The sequence below is a fragment of the Pteropus vampyrus genome, unplaced genomic scaffold, assembly GCF_000151845.1.
Source record: "Pteropus vampyrus isolate Shadow unplaced genomic scaffold, Pvam_2.0 Scaffold357, whole genome shotgun sequence".
Taxonomy (NCBI): Eukaryota; Metazoa; Chordata; class Mammalia; order Chiroptera; family Pteropodidae; genus Pteropus; species Pteropus vampyrus.
The window spans coordinates 1,350,901-1,367,971 of record NW_011889138.1 but is presented as its reverse complement, the minus strand read 5'-3'; the positions used below and the strand labels follow the sequence as shown (position 1 = coordinate 1,367,971).

The window sequence follows — 17,071 nt, the reverse complement described above, 5'->3', positions numbered from 1 at the left end:
CCTCGGTCGGCCGCCGCCGGGGCAGACACATGAGGCTCAAGAGCTGGGGCCCGGCTGCGGGTGGGGGGTCGGCTGGACAAGGATAGGCAGAGAGATGGGGAGGCAGGGGGAGGGGGTGGTGGGACAACGGGGCGGGACTGGGGAAATGGAAGCTCCATGGGGAGCGCCTCCAAGGGGCAGAAAGAGAGGTGGAGAAACTGAGACCCAGGCAAGGGGACAAGAGAAGCACAGGGGGATGGGGTCATGGGACAGAGATGGAGAATCTGAGATTCAGAGATAAGAGAGACAGCGGTCCACAGAGAGATAGAGACACTAGCAGTTACTCTGCAAGGAGAGGAGGATTCCAGAGTTAGAGAGATGAAGGCAACATGAGAGATTTGGAGAAAACTGGGGAGACCCCAGGAGGAAGAGAGACAGAGACACCCAGTCTCAGGGGGAATGTAGGGGGCAGAAGAAACACAGAAAAAAATGGAGACACCAAAGCAGGGCAGCAAAGATAGAAGCCCGAGACACAGAAATGGAGATGTCAGGAGTCAGCAATGCAGGCAGAGCGAGGGAGAGCCTTTCTTCAGGAGACAGGTAGGGACAAGAAGGTGAGAGAACCAGAGACAGACAGGGGACCAAGCTAGAAAGACAAGACATTGAGGAGAGGCTTCACCCCTCTGAGCCTCAGTTTTCTGCCTGTACAATGGGGATAACTGGGTATCCACCCCACACCCTGATGCCTCGGTGTGGACAAAATGAGTTCACTCATGTAAGGCACACAGTCAGCTCACAATAAGTGCAAACCATTGCTGTTCTTGTGGATTTTTATTAACATGTCCAAGGAGACAGAAAGATGTAGCCACTGAGGGAGACTTAGATGGTGAGGCAGAGAGGGCGATGGAGACCTGGCTAGAGAGGCTCAGTGGAGAGCTGGAGACGGACAGGGCAGGGGGATGCTGGCTATGCAGAGATGGCCACACGGACAAGTCTTGGAGCAGGAGAGGGAGACAAGACTCAGGGGACAGAGATGCTAACCCAGGCACACAGTCTGTGAGTGCCAGGTATATGGGGCAGAGGTGGCCTGGGGTTCATCGCAGAGCCATTGAGGGACTGAAACACAAACCCAAGTCCCTATGAGCACGCCGCCCCCCCCCTCAGAACAGAGGTGTCAGAGAAAGATGGGATGGGAGTAAGAAGAGGAAAGGTGATGAGCACTTCCAGAGGCCTCCCTGCAGCCCCACTCCTGGCCCCAGACTGCGCTGAGCTGGCAGGGGGGCTCCAGGGATGAATGGCAGCTGGAGTCATCCCCCACCACGGGGGGGGGGGGTGACGGCTCAGGTCTCCAGGGAGGTGAGGTCACAGCCCCCCATGGTGGGACATGACATCATCGCCTCAGGTAAGCAAGCCCTTGATATGTCATGGCTACCCCTTCCATGGCCCCCCAGGGGCCCTTTCCAGCTCCTGCTCCCACTGGGACCCAGGCTTCTGACCACTGGGTCTCCGCCCCTCAGGGGGCCTGTTTCCGGCTGAGTCAGCGTGGGGGGGCCCAAGGCTGCGTCAGTGAGGGGAGAACTGACGTAGCCCCCCCCCAGACCGGCGGGGCCAGCCAAGGTGACTCAGGCCACCGGCCTGGGGGATAGACTGGCCTGAGGGGATGGGGACTGGGCCTGAGGCCAACCTGAATGCAACAATAGGGATATGGTCACAGTGGCCCCTTCTACCTACAGAGAAACCTGGGGTGCCAGCCTCAGCCCTGTATTAACCCAGGGGACCTGGCCCCCAGTCTCTCCTCCCTCAGACCTGGGTGTCTGGGCCCCCGGCCTCCTCCCTCAGACCTGGGTGTCCAGGCCCCCAGCCTCCTCCCTCAGATGCAGGTGTCAGGAGTCCAGGCTGTGAACCCTTGTTTCTAGAAAGGTGGAGACAAGTGTGTCTCCATTCTGAGATCTGGGGAATGCTCTACTGGAGATCAGAAATCTGAGACTTGTCTGTGTCCCTGGCTGGGGCCATTCCCCCATCTGCCTCAGCCATTGCCCTGGGCCTATGGGGCCATCTTCTTTCAGGTGGGTGCAGGAGGCCGAGGGAGACGGGTAGGTGCAAGACAGGAGTGGGTATTTCTTAGGACTCCTGGGACTTCCTTCAGGTGGGAGACACTGGAGGTATGTCTGTGCCGAGGAGGGCCAAGAGGGGTAGAGAGGGAGAGAGGTAAAGAGGCTGAGAGGCAGATTGGGGATCTCAAACAATGACAGAAGATGACACCAACAAGCATAAGTATAGATGGAGCAGAGTCTATAGACGAGAAAAAGAGATGCGAAAACAAGGAAATCTAGAGACCCAAAGAGACAAGTTCGGAGGTTAAGAGACAAGGATGGGGGATGCCATGCCCCAGACTCTGAGGGCTGGTCACAGACATGGCAGGGAGATGTTGCAGGGACATGAGGAGGGAGCCCAGGGTCCTTGCTCATGTGCTGGCCCCCGAGCAAGGTGGGGCTGGTTGGTGTGAGGTCAGCAGGTCCAAGGCTGTGTGTGTGTCCGTCTGTCTGTCCCTGGGGGGTCCTGTCTGGCCTCTGGGGGGTGACGGGGCAGGCGGGCCGCAGAGGCAGCCCAAACCTGTCATTAGCGGTGAGGGCCATGACGGCGGGGCCCCCCCAGTCCCAAGCCGCGGTCCAGGGCCCAGCAGCCCCACCTCCCACCCCCTCCTTGATCCCTGAGGAATCCCGGGAATTGGAAGTAGGTCCAGATGATGTTGACACCGGAAACGGTCAGCAGCTGCCTGGCCTCAGCCCCATGACCCCTCTGACCCCCGCCCCCGGCCCCCTGCCAAGCCCCCTCTGACCTGTGTCATCTCTGACGGAGGCAGCCCAGGGCCCACTCAGCTCCCACCAGGATGTTTACAGGAGAGGGCAGGATGCAGTCAACCTCATGGCGCTTCCTGAGAAATGGGGCCCAGACTCCTGGACGGTTGCCTTCAGATCCCTCTTCCCTCAGGCACAGGAGACCAGACCCCGCAACTTCCCCATTCCCTCTAGTCCAGGTGTCCAAGCTCCCAGCTCCCTTTGCCCTCAGACTCAAGAGCTTGGGCAGTCTCGCTGCCCCAGGAGAGCTGAGCCCCTTCCACACTGTGTTGAAAAGCCGAGTAGGGGTTCATACGAGGTGAACCGGGGAGTAGGGCTCAACTCAGTCCCAAGTCAGCCTCTGCCTGCTCCACTGGGCAGAACAAATCAGGAGTTTAGAGACCTCCAGCTGGACTCCTTTCCCTGTTTTTGGGTGGGGAAGCTGAGGCCTAGGCAGGTGAAGGGTCTCCCTGCCTATGAGTCATCCTTACCCCCAGCCTTCAGATCTGTGCCAGGCATGGCCAAGCTGCTCCTGTTACACATTCCCTATCAGAGGTTTGGAGTGCGTTGAGACCAGGGGACTCTGACAAGTGCCCGACCCCCATTTACTCCTCAACCTCCTAGGTCCCCTGGTTGCTATGTAGGCCTCCCTAACAATGGGGTTCAGTGAGGCCTTTGGAGCTTCAGGTGCCCCTGCCCCTGGTTGCTAGGGAGAAGATCCCTAGCAATGAAGTCTCAGGAAACTTTGGGCTCCCTGGAGCTGCTCCTGGGCCTTGGGTGATGAAAAGAGGGAGTCTCTGATGAGGATTCTGTGTGCCCACCCTTCAGGTCCCTTACTTGGTAATGAGAGACCTTGGACCCCCCAACTTTCCACCTAGGTCGCTAAAGAGGTCCTTCTAACACTAGGCACCCACCCCACCACCTGGGGCCCCTTCCACCTGGTTGCTAAGAAAGCAACTCCTTAGCAACCAGGCATGACCAGGCCAGTGTGACCCCCTTCCCTCTTCCATATGGCTAAGGGGACTCCCTGGCAACAGAACTTAGAATCTGGGGCTGGGCGGGCAGGTGGGCGGGGCTGAGCTGGTTGCTGTGGCAATGGACTTGGAGGTTTCTGCCCATAGAGGTCCCAGGGGTCTGGGAGGCGACATGGTGGGCTCTGGGGTCCCAGCTTTGAGTCTCTTCCTGCTGATGCAGGGCTCAGTAGGTGAGGGGCCCCGGAGAGAGGGTCAGAGAGCTGAGCAGGGGCCTCCTCGGCCTCCACACAGCAGCTGACACCATCTTCTTTCCTTCACAGACGGGAATGGAATCCAAGGGTTCTTCTACCCATGGAGTGAGCTGTGGCTGGACCCCGGGTTCCCAGGGATGGGACCCAGACTAGATCCCTGGGTCTGAGGGAGGAGGCTGGGGGCCTGGACTCCTGGTCTGAGGGAGGCTGGGGGCCTGGACTCCTGGGTCTGAAGGAGGAGGCTGGGGGGCCTGGACTCCTGGATCTGAGGAAGGCTAGGGCCTGAACTCTTGGGTCCCATACAAAGCAAGTACTAGGCAGTCAATTCTCAGAGCTTGGCCTTGGGATCCTGGCGCTCTAAGGCCCTCAGGGCCAGGCTGTGTGATGAAGCCTGCTCATTGTTGGTCCCCAGGTTGTGAGGGAGATGTGTGGGACCGGGAGAGCTGTGGGGGTCAAGCAGCGATCGAGAATCCCAATCTTTGTCTGCGCCTACGATGCTGCTACCGAGATGGGGTGTGTTACCACCAGCGGCCGGATGGTGAGCGAGTGGAAGCCAGTGTCTCTGGGGAGGGGCCAAAGCTGGCATCTGGGTCTAAAGTTCCATGTTTTCCAGAGAACATGCGGCGGAAGCACATGTGGGCGCTGGGCTGGACGTGCGGAGGCCTTCTCTTCCTCATCTCCAGCATCTGCTTGTTCTGGCGAGTGGGGTTTGAGTTCGGGTGGGGCGGGGTGGGAACACCTTGCTCCAGAAGAGCGGGCGGATAGGCTGAGGAAAGTGTGTCCCCTTCCCACCAGGTGGGCCAGGCGCCGGGACATGCTGCGCCTCCCAGGGTTCCTGCAGGGCAAATGTAGCCTGCCAAGGACCGTCTCTCTGTTGTCCAAGGACCGGGGGACTGTGAGTGAAAAGAAGTCCGTGGGCAGCATGCCAACCTCCGTGCCTTTGGAGGGGACCCTGGATGTCTCAGGGGCTACTGAAGGGGAAGGGACAGAAGGGGGCGAAGATACGGAAGGGGGGGATGAGGAAGATTAGGGGTGCCCCTGGGGGGACCCCTCAATACAGATATAGCATATAGATGCCTGTTCTCTTTTCTGAGAGCCATGGAAGCCAAGACCTGGAACAGTGTGTGTGTATGTTTGGGGAGGTCAGTGCTGACTAACGGGGAACTGGACTCTGATCATGGGGTGTGTGAGCTTTTGGGGTTGAGAATGAGAGTGGTCTGGGGGTAAGTGGGGAGGATCTGAGCTGAGGGGCACCTGGGCTGATGGGGGCACCAGGCTGATTGGAGGGGCTGGGCTGTGATCATGGGTGGGGAGTGTCTGGACTGAGGGGCATCTGAAATTAGGGATTTGGGGGTTAGGTGGGCATGGCCTGGGTTGAGGGGGACCTGAAATGGGCTGGGGGGCATGTTACAGCTAGGGGGATGTACCCCTCAGGTCTCATCCTGCAGGAAGTGCCGTTGCCTGATAGTCTCTGGTGGTCTCTAGCATTTGTCAGGTTTCCCATCAATGGGGGGGGGGGGGGGCGGGGCGGGGCGGTCCCTCTAGGACATGTGCCTCCTCTAGCAGAGGACTTCAGCTTTCAGACCCCCAGTGTCCTGGTGGAAACTTTCTTGGAATTGTGTTACAATTCAAGACTCATCCTGCCCACCCCTCCTTCCTTCCCCCTCTCCTCTCTCACTTCCAGACCCACACCAACTTCTCCTCCAATAGTCTTTTCCCCAATAAATATCTTGCAAGTCTAATTTGTCCCTCTGTCTGCTTCCCAGAGGGCACCAAACTAACAGAGCAATCTGGGCAGAGGGAAGTCTGGACTGAGATGGTGGGTCTGGGCTCGAGATCCTGCCCCCCAGCTCCCTCTGTGAGGCTCCTATGTCCCCAGTGGCTTTGGGTCCCCCAAGGGCTGGGGGGAACCCTCTGCAGGTGTGCCCTGGGAGGAAGCAAGCAATCTCACACTTGCCCCAGCTCCATCCCCCTCCCAGACAGACAAGCAGAGCTGGGAGGCAGAGCCATTTATCCAGGTGACAGACACAGAAGGAGCACAGGTAGGTATCCTGGAGGCCAGATGATGTCAGGGGCAGCAGCACATCTCACTCAGGTGGGGCTATGGGTTCGTCTGCAGATGGGAGGGTGGGGTTATTAGCTGTTTGAAAGCTGCATCCCTGTTTTCTCTGTGCCCACCACCCAGCGACCTGCTTTAGCCTCTCACACATTGACTCCGTGGCCTCTCATCCCTCCATGCCCTGATTTGCTGCAGCATGCACTAGACTTTAACTCACTGGTACAGGTGGGGAATGAGACCGGGAGAGAGAGAGGCACAGACAGAAACATGGGAGACAGAAAGAGAGACTGAGATAGACACAGGGGACACAGAGAGAGAGAAAGACAGACAGACAGACAGAGCTAACAAAGAAGACAGAGAGGGGAAATGATAAAGAATGAGGTTAGCTCTACATGGCCATTCAACTAATTTGGTCCCAGAGATAGTGGGGAGCGACTGGAGCCGAGACCTACGGGTCCTTTTGTGAAAATTCAGCTTCTCTGCCCTTCATGTGCTGGAAGCACCTCCCCTTTACCACTGAAGAGGAGGCCCATTTTCCTTCTAAGAGAGACCTACACTCAAGTCAGCCTGGCCGGTTTCTGACAGGTAGTTCCAGCAATGGAGATCCATCCAGCTGCGTGAGAGTTTTGGGCAAAGTAAGGATTTCCAGGGGGTAATTTAAACCACGTGTGGTTATTTCTGCATTATATGCCAAATTTTGTGTTAGCTCATGCTTCACCTATGCATACAGTTGTTCATCCTTTCTCAAGAAACTGAGTCACTCATCCATCCATTGTTCCACCTATCTATTCATCCATCCATCTACTCATCTGCCTAAACCAGCCAGCCAGCCACCCATTCACCTGTCTACCCTTCCATCAATCCAATCATATCCATCTACCCACCCAACCACACATCCATTGACCAATTCATCCACCCATCCATCATTCTCTCCATCCATCCATCCATCCATCCATCCATCCCATCCATCAATTCAATTACATCTACACCCATCCACCAGCCCACCCATCCACCCAGCCCACCCACTTATCCATCAACCAATCCATCCATCCACACATCCATCAAACCATTTATCCATTCACCCATTCGTCCAGCCATCTGTCCATCTATCCAACCATGCACCTATCATCAACCTCTGATTTTCTGAGTTTTTGCTAAGCAGTGGTAAGAACAAAGACATCAGACACCCAGGCCTTACCTTCAAGGGGCTCCTATTGGGTAGGAGAGACAATACCGGCACACACAGACACACTACATGGTGATACAAGCAATAACGGGTAACGCAGATAATATGAAGACTCAGAGAAAGGCAGTGAAGTTGAATTATATCATAAAGGACACGGGAAGTTTTCAGTGTAGAATACAAACAGCAGTGGCTCTCCGGGGAGAGCATAGACAGAAGCCAACTGGTGGGGGAGCCGGGCTGTCCACCGATTGAGGGATGTCCATCACGACTGCAGAGAAGGTGGAAGATGTGGATCTGAACCATGGGGGACCCACATGCGGGTGAGAGGCTTCGGATTAACCAGAGGGCAATGGGGAGCCACAGGAGGGCTTTGAGCAGAGGAGTGCACAGTGGAGAATGTGTTTAGGAAAGCAGATAGAAGGTAGAGGAGAGAGGGCGGGGGAAGAGCATGAGCCTTTCCAGCATCTTGGTCTGTTGCCATCACTGTCCTGCCTGTGTTGGTCATTCCCACTTCTTCCCTCTCTCTCTTCAGACTTTTTGTCAGGAGAATCCCAGCTGTGTACCCTTGGGCAAGAGGTGGCACCTTTCCGGGGCCTCAGTGTCTTCCACTGGGGTGGAGATGGTGAGAGTAGTGACCTCAGACACCCAGTTACACTGAGAAGATTAAATGGGACCTGATGTGCCTGGGGGCTGGAGTGCAGGGAGGGACTTCCCAGCTAACAGTGACTCTCTCACTCTCATCTGCGGGCAGGGCAGGTTCTCATTTGTCTCCCCCAAGTCTGCACGCTTGCCTGCTGTCTCTCTATCCTCTGGGTCTCTGCTACTCCCTGCTTCTCTCCTTTGAGAAGAATCTTATCCTGTTCATGGGTCTCTCTGTCGCCACATTTTCTCCCACTATATTTCTCCATCTTGCCCTGTCTCTGATTCCATCTCTCCTTCTCTCCCTTCTGTCCCTGTCCCTCTCCCACTTCTGTCCCTCGGTCTCTCCCCTCCATCCCTTCATCCCTTCCCCCACCCTCTGTCCCTCCCTCTCCCCACTCCGCCTTCCAGCCCCTCACCTCCGCCTCATTCGGTGCCCGCGCCCGCCGCCCCGGGCGCGGCCTCGAGCATAGCGAGCTGCAGGCGCACGCGGCGGGAGCCGGCGGCGGACAGCTGGGGCGCACGGGTGGCGCGGCGCGGTCCCCGGGAGCCGGACGCAGCTCGTTGGCCGCCGGCGGCGGAGGCGGGCGCGGACCAGCGGCGGGAGAGCTTGCGCGCCAGGCGGGCGAGCGCCGAGGGCCGCAGGCCGTAGTCGCGCTCGAGCTCCTGGCGCGAGATCTCGATGTTGCCAGTGTACCAGAGGATCCAGCCCAGCAGGCTCAGGAAGACAAGCAGCGCGCCGGAGTAGATAAGCAGGTCGCCGAAGTCGCGGCCGCGCACCTGCAACTGAGCGAACACGCCGGTCAGCAGCGCCACCATGCCGGCTACGTCGAGCGCCACGGCTAGCAGGAGCGCTATCCGGCACCGGCCCAGACCGGACGCCGGCGCGGGTTCGCTGGCTGGCGCGGACTGTGCACCCGGCGGGGGCCCCTGCGAGGCGCACACCGCCGGCACCGCCGCCATGGCCCTACTCCGCCGCGCTGGCTCCGGCAGAGAGCGTTCTGGGTGCCGCCCGTCCAGGGGCGGGGTCAGGGGACCGCGCCAGGTGTGTCCGGCACCCGCCTGGTCACCTGAGCCCGGCGGGAGCGGACGGGCCCGGCACGGGGCACCCTGGCCGCAGTTCCTGTGCAGGGCCTGGCCCTCAGGGATAAGGGCTGTCCAGCGCTCCTGCACCCCAAAGAGCGGAAGCACTGCATGGTCGACATGGGTCAACAGGGCTCGACGATGAGGCAGCGCAGGGCGCTGTGGATAACCCGGTCTCTTTCTGCTCAGTCCGCCTCTTGGGGCCTCCTGTGCACCCAAAGTGGGGACGGGGGGGTCAAAAACAAGGGTCAAACATGGTCCTGGACCCCAAGGAGCTCTGGGACGCAGGGAATCAGCTCATTGCGCGTCCCCTGGCGCCTCCTAGGTGCCTCCAGCGAATGAATCGGGGACACAAAGATGGACAGTTTACAGGACTTCCTAACACCGAGGTGAGATTCAGGGTATTTATAAAGACCGAATAAACGGAGCTAGGCTTAAATAGTTTATGCACTCGCACGTTCGTTCACAAACATAAATCCTAAAACACGTTTATTGAGCGCCCATTCTGTGTCAAGCGCTGGGTGAACAATATCGGGGAGAGGCCGCTGCAGAAGGTCCCTTGGGACCTCCGGAGCCGGACCGGACCAGACCGGATGGGAAATTCAGCCCTGGAGTTCCGTAAACAAGCGACCAGCCCCGGAAGCCTGATGCTCGGCGTCGGAGAACACACCCTCGGGTCTTTAGCCGAAGGGTTCCGAAGGTTCCCGAGCGTAGTACGACGGGCTGGCGGAAATAACCGAACGCCGCCGAGTCGCCGAGGAGGCGGAGGTCAAGCGACGACGCGCGCGTTCCTGGAAAGGAAGCGGAAATGCGTGAGGGTATTAAAGGTGACGCTCCGCCTCTTCCCTCCTTTTTCCGTCTCCCGCTGAGGCACCGAGAGGAGGTGGGTTGAGGCCTTTCGTCCTTCTGCGTGGCTGCATGCGGCGCCTGCTCCGCAGCGTTTACCCCTGTCGGCTTCTCTAATTGTCCCTCGCGTCCTTGGCCGCCCCCCTGGCCCCGCCCGAAGTTGCTGTGGGTTTTCACGTCGCTCCCCGCAGTTAGTCTCGGCGCCTGCGTTCAGCCCCGCCGCCTTAGGTCGCCGAGCACCTCTTGTCAAATTACTAAGTGCTGTCTGCTCTTAGGTTTCCCCCATTTACCAGGTCCCCAGATACATCCTTTCTCTGTTTTTTGCGCGGGGCTGGCGTCGGCCTGCTGTTCCCTTTGCCATCTTCCTGTACCCCTTTCTCCGCAGCTGTCGCCATGTCCGCCCATCTGCAATGGATGGTCGTACGGAACTGCTCCAGTTTCCTGATAAAGAGAAACAAGCAGACGTACAGCACCGTAAGTGGGGCCCTGGCGCCTGGGTCTGAGGGAGGCACCCCCGCTGTCGCCGGTCCTCTCCATCTTCACGACCTCCTAATGTGTCCTTCCCAGGAACCCAATAATCTGAAGGCCCGCAATTCCTTCCGCTACAACGGGCTGATTCACCGCAAGACGGTGGGCGTGGAGCCGGCAGCGGATGGCAAAGGCGTGGTGATCGTCATGAAGCGGAGATCCGGTGAGCGTTTCTCCAGGCCGCGGCTGCCATCGGAGCAGGGGCCTGTGGTTGGGCACCAGGAGTAATTCTGCCAGTGAATCTGGGATTCCTGGGGTCAGGATCTCTCTCTGGGAAGCTGGCTCCCCTCGGCCACCCCACCAGCTGTGTGAGCTGGTCCAGTCTCAACCTGTTTTGTTACCTGAAAGTGAAGAACTTTATAGGATCTGAACTCTGTGTACCGTCCGGTTGTGAGGATTAAATTATAGGGGTGTGTGGTATATATTTCCAAATTAAATCCTTTAAACAGCTCAGGTGAATGTTTCTATATCACCGCAGTGGGAAAATTCAGACCAGCAGATAAGGCTTTCTTACCTTGTCTCCCACTTTTAGGAAGTGACAAGCTGGGTGGGAAGCACAATTTGACTCCCATTCTGTTTGGACTCAGAAGGGGTCCTAGCACCCGACCCCCCATACAGTGTACCCTTAAGTGTGGGCAGCCTTCTTTCTTAGTTTCTTAGTGGCAGGGGAGGTGGGAGGTCTCTCAAGGACTGTTACCAGTTGAAATCTGGGGTATCGTACCTCCACCATTTCTGTTTTTTGCTCAGGTTTTTAAGAGAAATGAGTTTTTCCCAGGTCACAGATTAGGACTGTCTTCTCTTTGGGGTCAGGGCCCAATATCCTGTTCAGTGTCAGCAGAGGCCACAGCCTGCTCCTGCTCTAAGTGGCTCCTTCCTGCCCTGGAGAGGTAGCAATCCTTCTGTGTTTCCACACTCCTGAAAACCTTGTGTTGTGTTGGGTGCTAAAAGGTTCCCTTCCCTTGGGTTGTTGGATAGCCTTTCCCAAGCTGTCAGGAACCAGACTGATGTGAGGAGTCGCTCTGGGGTGAGCATCTCAGCCACACCCCTGGAATGGCAAGGGGTCCTTGGCTTCTTGGGGGAAACCAGGAACACAGGACTCCAGCTAGGACCCTGTCAACTCTGTGGCACAAGAAAGGGGGTGTTTTAATCCTGGATAGCAGTGTCTAGACACTCTGCTGTTTACAGGTAGGAGGTTCTTCCTTACCCTCAGCCCTCCATGATCCCTGCTCCTCGGCCTCAGCTTGGTGGTTCAGACCCTTGTTGCAGAGGGGAATACTGTGGGCCTGGGAGGGTGGGGCAGTGATGACCTGCAGGCCGAGGTCTCACTATCTGGCCAGGTCAGTGCCAAGTACTCACCTCCCCATCGCTGTCCCAGAGCCAGGCAGCCTGGATTCCAACTGTAAAAGTTACATGGTGGTGAATGCTGTGTCTCGGACACAGTGGTGAGGAGATAGGCACCTGTACAGTGCCCAGGGCAGGACCTGGGCTGTGGAATGGTCACTAAGTGTCCCATAAATCTGTGTGTAGGTGGGGCTGCCTGCTGAGGCCCTCTTGTTCTAGGGTGCAATTGCGCCCTTACCACCTGGAAGGTGCATTAAAGGCTCAGGCCATCCAACTGACCCCTGGGGCTCCCCTTCTCCCCCACCAGGCCAGCGAAAGCCAGCCACCTCCTACGTGCGGACCACCATCAACAAGAATGCCCGGGCCACCCTCAGCAGCATCCGACACATGATCCGCAAAAACAAGTACCGCCCTGATCTGCGCATGGCCGCCATCCGCAGAGCCAGCGCCATCCTGCGCAGCCAGAAGCCCGTGATGGTGAAGAGGAAGCGGGCCCGCCCCACTAAGAGCTCCTGAGACACACACCTCCCCCCGCTGCTCCAAGAAATAAAGGTGTCAGCTGACCCTCAACCACCTCGCCTTGGCTTCTCTTCTGTGTGGCCAGAGCGCTCTGGCTGTATCACCAGAACTGACATCTTGTTCCTAAGGGGACTTCCTCCACCCACCAGTACCACACAGGTTGCAATGTTGGGAGTTGGGGGACCAGGTGCAGGGGTGGAAGCCCAGCCCCAGCTGTTCCTCCGAGGAATCTAGGCTGGTGTCAGTTCTCTGTTCAGCACATCAGAGTCAGTGTTTAGTGAGACATTTAGAAAGTGCAGATTAAACAGGTAAAATTGTCTAAAATCAGAATTTCACTGCTGGCACATGACAAAACTTTAGGGAAGATCTTGACATTCTAGATCCCTGAACACTCAGATCTCGGAAGGGGATCTAGGCTGAGGTGGCACACAGATGTGGCCAAATCTGCCCCATGTACCTCCCACAGCGGAGGTTGGCATGGCCTGTGAGGTGAGCATGCCTACTATTTGGGTCTTGCTATCCGTCAACCTCATCCTTAGACATGCTACTTTTCCTGGTGCAGGCTGCACTCTAGGGCAAGAACTTAGGGAGAGTGCCACCTGCCTCAGAAGCAGCCCTTTTGCAGCCTGCAGAGTATAGGCGAGCTGTCCCTTTGCGTAGTGAAGAGTATATCCTAGCACTTAGGGACAGATGGACAGCTCTTGGGGCCCCATGATTCCATGGCTGCCGGTTTGGGGTCAAGCGTGCCCATTTCTACTTGTCTGAAATAGGCGATGAAGCTCGTGAATCTTCACAGCTTGGGAGTGCTGTCCCTCTCCTGAAAAGGGTCACTGAAACCCACTCAAGCCACACAGCAGAGAGGTGGCAGCCCCAGATTTCCCACCAGCCAGCCGCTGTGTCATTAACCTGTTTTGGTTAAGGACCCAGCCACCCCTCTGTCTTTACCTCCTGCTAGAGTAGGATTAATTACTCTCTCCAGCTGCCAGCCTTCATTTGCTTCTTGGTCACGCTGCAGAAGACCCTGCCCCATTTCCCACAGGCACTGCGGGTCTGGACCTGCTGCTCCAGGCCCACAGCTCTTGGCGAGCGAGCGCTACTACCTGGCTGCTTCTGACATTGCCATCTCCCCAGGGTTGTCTTATTCAGGGTGTCACAGCTGTCCGATCACTGTCTAAAAAAGTTTCTCCTGGTTTTCCTGCTCCCCGTCATCCCTTGCCTGCATGTGTTGTTTATCACACTGAGCTGGTCTACCACCAGCTTGGCCAGAGTGTGGAGAACATAAGTGCCGGGAGAGGCTGGACCTTGTCTAATGATTCTGTGTGGCATGTGCATGTGTGTGTACATATGCGCATATACATAAATACACCTGTGGATTGGCCATTTCTCATCCAGGTGCCGACATCCCACGAAGCAGGTGTCATGCCTGCTGTACAGATGTAGACACGTGCAGATCGGGGGAAAGTCACATCATGGCTGACAGTTTTCTGTGTACTGCTACCTGCCAGCCACTGCCACAGCCCGAGGATCTAGCATCAAGTGGGACTCTGGTCTCTGTCATCTTGGGGACCCTGTGCAGAGATGATCCCGTTCCTTGTTCCCACTCTACAGCTCTGTGGCCAAGGTCTAAGGGCCTCTCTCAGGCCTCCAGCTGGGGTGTGGTGGGGAAGCCCTGGGGAGATGGGAATATCAGAGGCAGCCAGGCAGTGGCGCTCCCTCGAAGAGTTCTTGACCTCCACCCCTCACCCCTCCAGCATTCCCCAGTTAACAGACATGACCCTGACTACTTCCTGACAAACTCTTTGTCTTGCCTGGACTCTTAACAGTAGCCTCCATCTGTGCCCCACTTGGGCCTGTTCTCAGCCCAGATGGAGCGGCATCCTGTTGGCACTAAGTCCATGTGACTTAACGTCTGCTCAGAACCCCATTGCAGCTCCGGTCCCCTCCAATTACCTCCAAGTGAAAGGGAGGGGCTATAAGTGCCAAAAGGGACACACTTCCAAGACTTGCTGTTAAGTTGAAAAAGCAAGGTGCTACATGCTGTGTACAGGACATTGCCAATGTGTTAAAGGGGGTGGGCTTAGAAGAATGTTTAAATTGCTTGCATTTGGGTAGAATGTCTTCAGAAAAAACACAAGAACCTAGTAACACACTGGTTGTCACTAACTGAGAGAACTGGGTGTTGGGGAAACAGGACTGAGGGAACTGTTTGTGGAAACTTTTATCTTTAAAATTAAAATCTTTGCTTTTTGAATAGGTAACATCCACAGGGTATTCCAGGCTCTCCTTCCTTAAGACAATATATGCAGGTGCTAAGGTGACTTTCCAGAGGCATTAAATACATATGCAATGATATACACATGCATCCTTTGTTAAAAATTTTAAAAAATTTAACAAATAGTAGCATATACACAATTTGCATGGGGTTTTTTTTTCACTTAACATTTTGGAAATTGGGCAATATATGTACATAATGAGCTGCTTCATGTGTTCAAAATTCTGAAATGCAGTAGACATACGGAAGGGTGCATAAAATATTTAGACACTTCATAACTATAAAGGAAGCACCATGTAATAAGCACCCAAGTAAAGAAGCAAGACAATGCCCCTCAGAAGCCCTCCCGTGCTGCTTGTTGGTTGGAGGTGATCAGAGATCCCAAGCTTTGCGGAAACAACCTCCATACTTTTACAATTTTACTGTTACCAGAGAGTGGGGTTCCTCCCCCGGCACATTGTCCAGGTTCTTGATGTCTTGAACAAAGCATTGAGCTAGACACCAAAGTACAGCAGAAAAGAAAAGCTTTATTAGGAGCGATAGTACACTTCCAGACATGCAAGTGGGCCTGGGCAAGAGAAGAGAGGCTCAAAGGCCTAGTAACAAACCCTTTGGGATTTTTATCCTGTGGGTGGTTACTTTTCTTAGAGGTGTGGGCTTCTTGATTGACAACTAAGATTGACAGGACTCAGTGATTCATAATTTGCTTTCTGCGCATTTTCATTCCCAGAACTGTCTGTTATAATGCTATTAATGAACTTTGGGCATATGCATCATATTAGAATGATGGTATAATGAGGCTCAGGTAAACTGAGGGTATTGGGGGGTCTTTATTGTGCAGGTGCAAGTGACTGGTTCTAATTAGTACTTAATTTTCTGCTCACTTATTTCTCTGAGTTACTTTTAGCCCCCAAATGCCTTCTGGCTTGCTTAATTGTGGGTGGACTAGGGCAGACCCCTTCTAGAATAGGATGACCTCAGTGCCTTTGCAGGCAGACCCAAAACCCCCTAACTTTCTTTCCTCACTCTTTTCTAAGAGCTATGAACCCCCTTATTATTAGTATGGATATTGAGGGACGAGAGTTCTCTTCTGTATCTACTTCCTGCTGGGAAGGGTTGTAGTCCCTGCCTATTGGGGTTTCATGGAGCTCTTTCCCTTTCTGCCTTAGCCAGGACAGGGTCTTGAGTTACCTGCTGAAGTGCCGCCTCAGTCCCTAGACAAGGAAAGGAAGATACGAACTAGTTATTTAAATCACAGATCTATTAATTTTCTATTACTGATTCGCCTATTGAGTAAAAGAAAACAGGTTTGGTTAGTATATTTCTTAAAGAATGAAAAGACCTTTGGCCTAAAAGTTCCCTCCCCTCTCAGACTCTAAGGGCCCTGTCTGGCCTAAAGCCATTTCTGCTAATAATAGACTGATGATCCTTATCAATAGCCAGAGGACTTGAGTCACCATTTTCTGGGCAATTATTGGATTTGAGGGAGAGGGCCTTTTTCCCAAAGAAAGGAGGAAAGAAAAGACTTATCTAGGTTTACTAAAAAGATTAAGAATTTTACAAGTGATGTCTTGTATCATTACTAGGTAGGGATATCTGCTTAGCAGCAGCACTCATCTCTGCCCTTTTGGAAATGAAGTAGGAAGGCACTCAAACTATCAGTTTCTTTTATGACTCGTTTGGCAGGTCATGATGTTCATGATTGTCCCACACCTTCCCACACTGCTGGAAGCAGTGCTAGCTAATTGTTTTTGTTGTATTGGTTCTTGAATACGCAAGTATGTTTATACTGTTTGCACAAGTTAGGACAAGGGTTGTTTAAAGCCTGTGGTATAGGTGCAAGAATGCTGAGTGTTTTCAACTGTACCACCAGGAGCCTATGTAGTAACTGTTGCCAGTTGCATGGGAGTGTAGTGATTTCAAATTTGACTTACATTGCATTTTTTTAATTACAAGTGAGGATGAGTGCCTTTTCATGTACTTGGATATTTCCTGTTTTGTGAAGTGTTTGATCAAGTGCTTTTGCCTACTTTTTTTTTTTGTGCTGTCTTATTGGTTTGTAGCTCTTTATATATTGTTTGGATTAGTCCTTTTGGGTTATGCGACTTACAAATATAAATATCTTGTCCCACTGGCTCATATTTCACTCCATTTTAAAAAATTAAATCAGCTTGAAACATACTTTATACAAAGCAAAATACACCTATTTTAGGTATATAGTTTGTTTTGACAGACTTACGCACTGGTGTGACCACCATCGTACTCAGTATCTGGAATGTGCTCGTCACCCCAAAACCTCCCCATGCCCATGCATTTGATCCTCCCTGATCTCATACCACCAATGATCTGCTTTCAGCCATTAAGTGATTAATTTTACCTGTTCTAGGATTTCATATAAATGGAATATTTTATACTTCTATGGCTTATCTCAGCATGTAACACTTTTGAGTTTCATCATGTTATTTTGTGTATCAATATTTTGCTGAGTAGCATTTCATTGTATGAACACTCACAATGTCTTTATTCATTCATCTGTTGAACATTTGGCTCACTTCTA

At 54.3% G+C, this 17,071-nt stretch overlaps 3 protein-coding genes across 4 annotated transcripts; 2 read left to right on the top strand and 1 right to left on the bottom strand.

Moving 5' to 3' along the window:
• The first annotated feature begins 2,753 nt into the window (after window positions 1-2,753).
• Window positions 2,754-5,086, top strand: TMEM190 (transmembrane protein 190). Of its 2 annotated transcripts, XM_011379264.2 has the most exons (5): window positions 2,754-4,020; window positions 4,111-4,146; window positions 4,454-4,579; window positions 4,655-4,739; window positions 4,837-5,086. In XM_011379264.2, exons 1-5 carry the CDS (start codon window positions 3,912-3,914, stop codon window positions 5,069-5,071), a joined length of 591 nt encoding a protein of 196 aa, XP_011377566.1. In that variant the 5' UTR covers window positions 2,754-3,911; the 3' UTR covers window positions 5,072-5,086. The 2 variants fall into 2 exon arrangements, with proteins under 2 accessions (XP_011377566.1, XP_023378493.1); XM_023522725.1 differs by lacking the exon at window positions 2,754-4,020 and having other exon boundaries at window positions 4,021-4,146; window positions 4,454-5,086.
• A 949-nt stretch (window positions 5,087-6,035) lies between these two features.
• TMEM238 (transmembrane protein 238) lies at window positions 6,036-9,560 on the bottom strand. Its single transcript, XM_023522724.1, has 2 exons — window positions 8,345-9,560; window positions 6,036-6,154 (listed from the first exon to the last, which is right to left on the bottom strand). The coding sequence occupies exon 1, from the start codon at window positions 8,886-8,888 to the stop codon at window positions 8,352-8,354; it is 537 nt and encodes a 178-aa protein (XP_023378492.1). The 5' UTR covers window positions 8,889-9,560; the 3' UTR covers window positions 6,036-6,154; window positions 8,345-8,351.
• Window positions 9,561-9,710: 150 nt separating this feature from the next.
• RPL28 (ribosomal protein L28) lies at window positions 9,711-12,293 on the top strand. The gene is made up of 4 exons (XM_011379262.2): window positions 9,711-9,891; window positions 10,240-10,328; window positions 10,422-10,545; window positions 12,031-12,293. Exons 2-4 carry the CDS (start codon window positions 10,248-10,250, stop codon window positions 12,237-12,239), a joined length of 414 nt encoding a protein of 137 aa, XP_011377564.1. The 5' UTR covers window positions 9,711-9,891; window positions 10,240-10,247; the 3' UTR covers window positions 12,240-12,293.
• Window positions 12,294-17,071: the final 4,778 nt, after the last annotated feature.

Bases quoted from the DNA above. Each gene is read 5' to 3' on its own strand.
- TMEM190 (XM_023522725.1), top strand. From the start codon at position 4,117: ATGGAATCCAAGGGTTCTTCTACCCATGGA. The intron at 4,147-4,453 runs GTGAGCTGTGGC...GTTGGTCCCCAG, and splicing joins AGGGTTCTTCTACCCATGGA to GTTGTGAGGGAGATGTGTGG.
- TMEM238 (XM_023522724.1), bottom strand. From the start codon at position 8,888: ATGGCGGCGGTGCCGGCGGTGTGCGCCTCGCAGGGGCCCCCGCCGGGT.
- RPL28 (XM_011379262.2), top strand. From the start codon at position 10,248: ATGTCCGCCCATCTGCAATGGATGGTCGTACGGAACTGCTCCAGTTTC. The intron at 10,329-10,421 runs GTAAGTGGGGCC...TGTCCTTCCCAG, and splicing joins ACAAGCAGACGTACAGCACC to GAACCCAATAATCTGAAGGC. The intron at 10,546-12,030 runs GTGAGCGTTTCT...CTCCCCCACCAG, and splicing joins CGTCATGAAGCGGAGATCCG to GCCAGCGAAAGCCAGCCACC.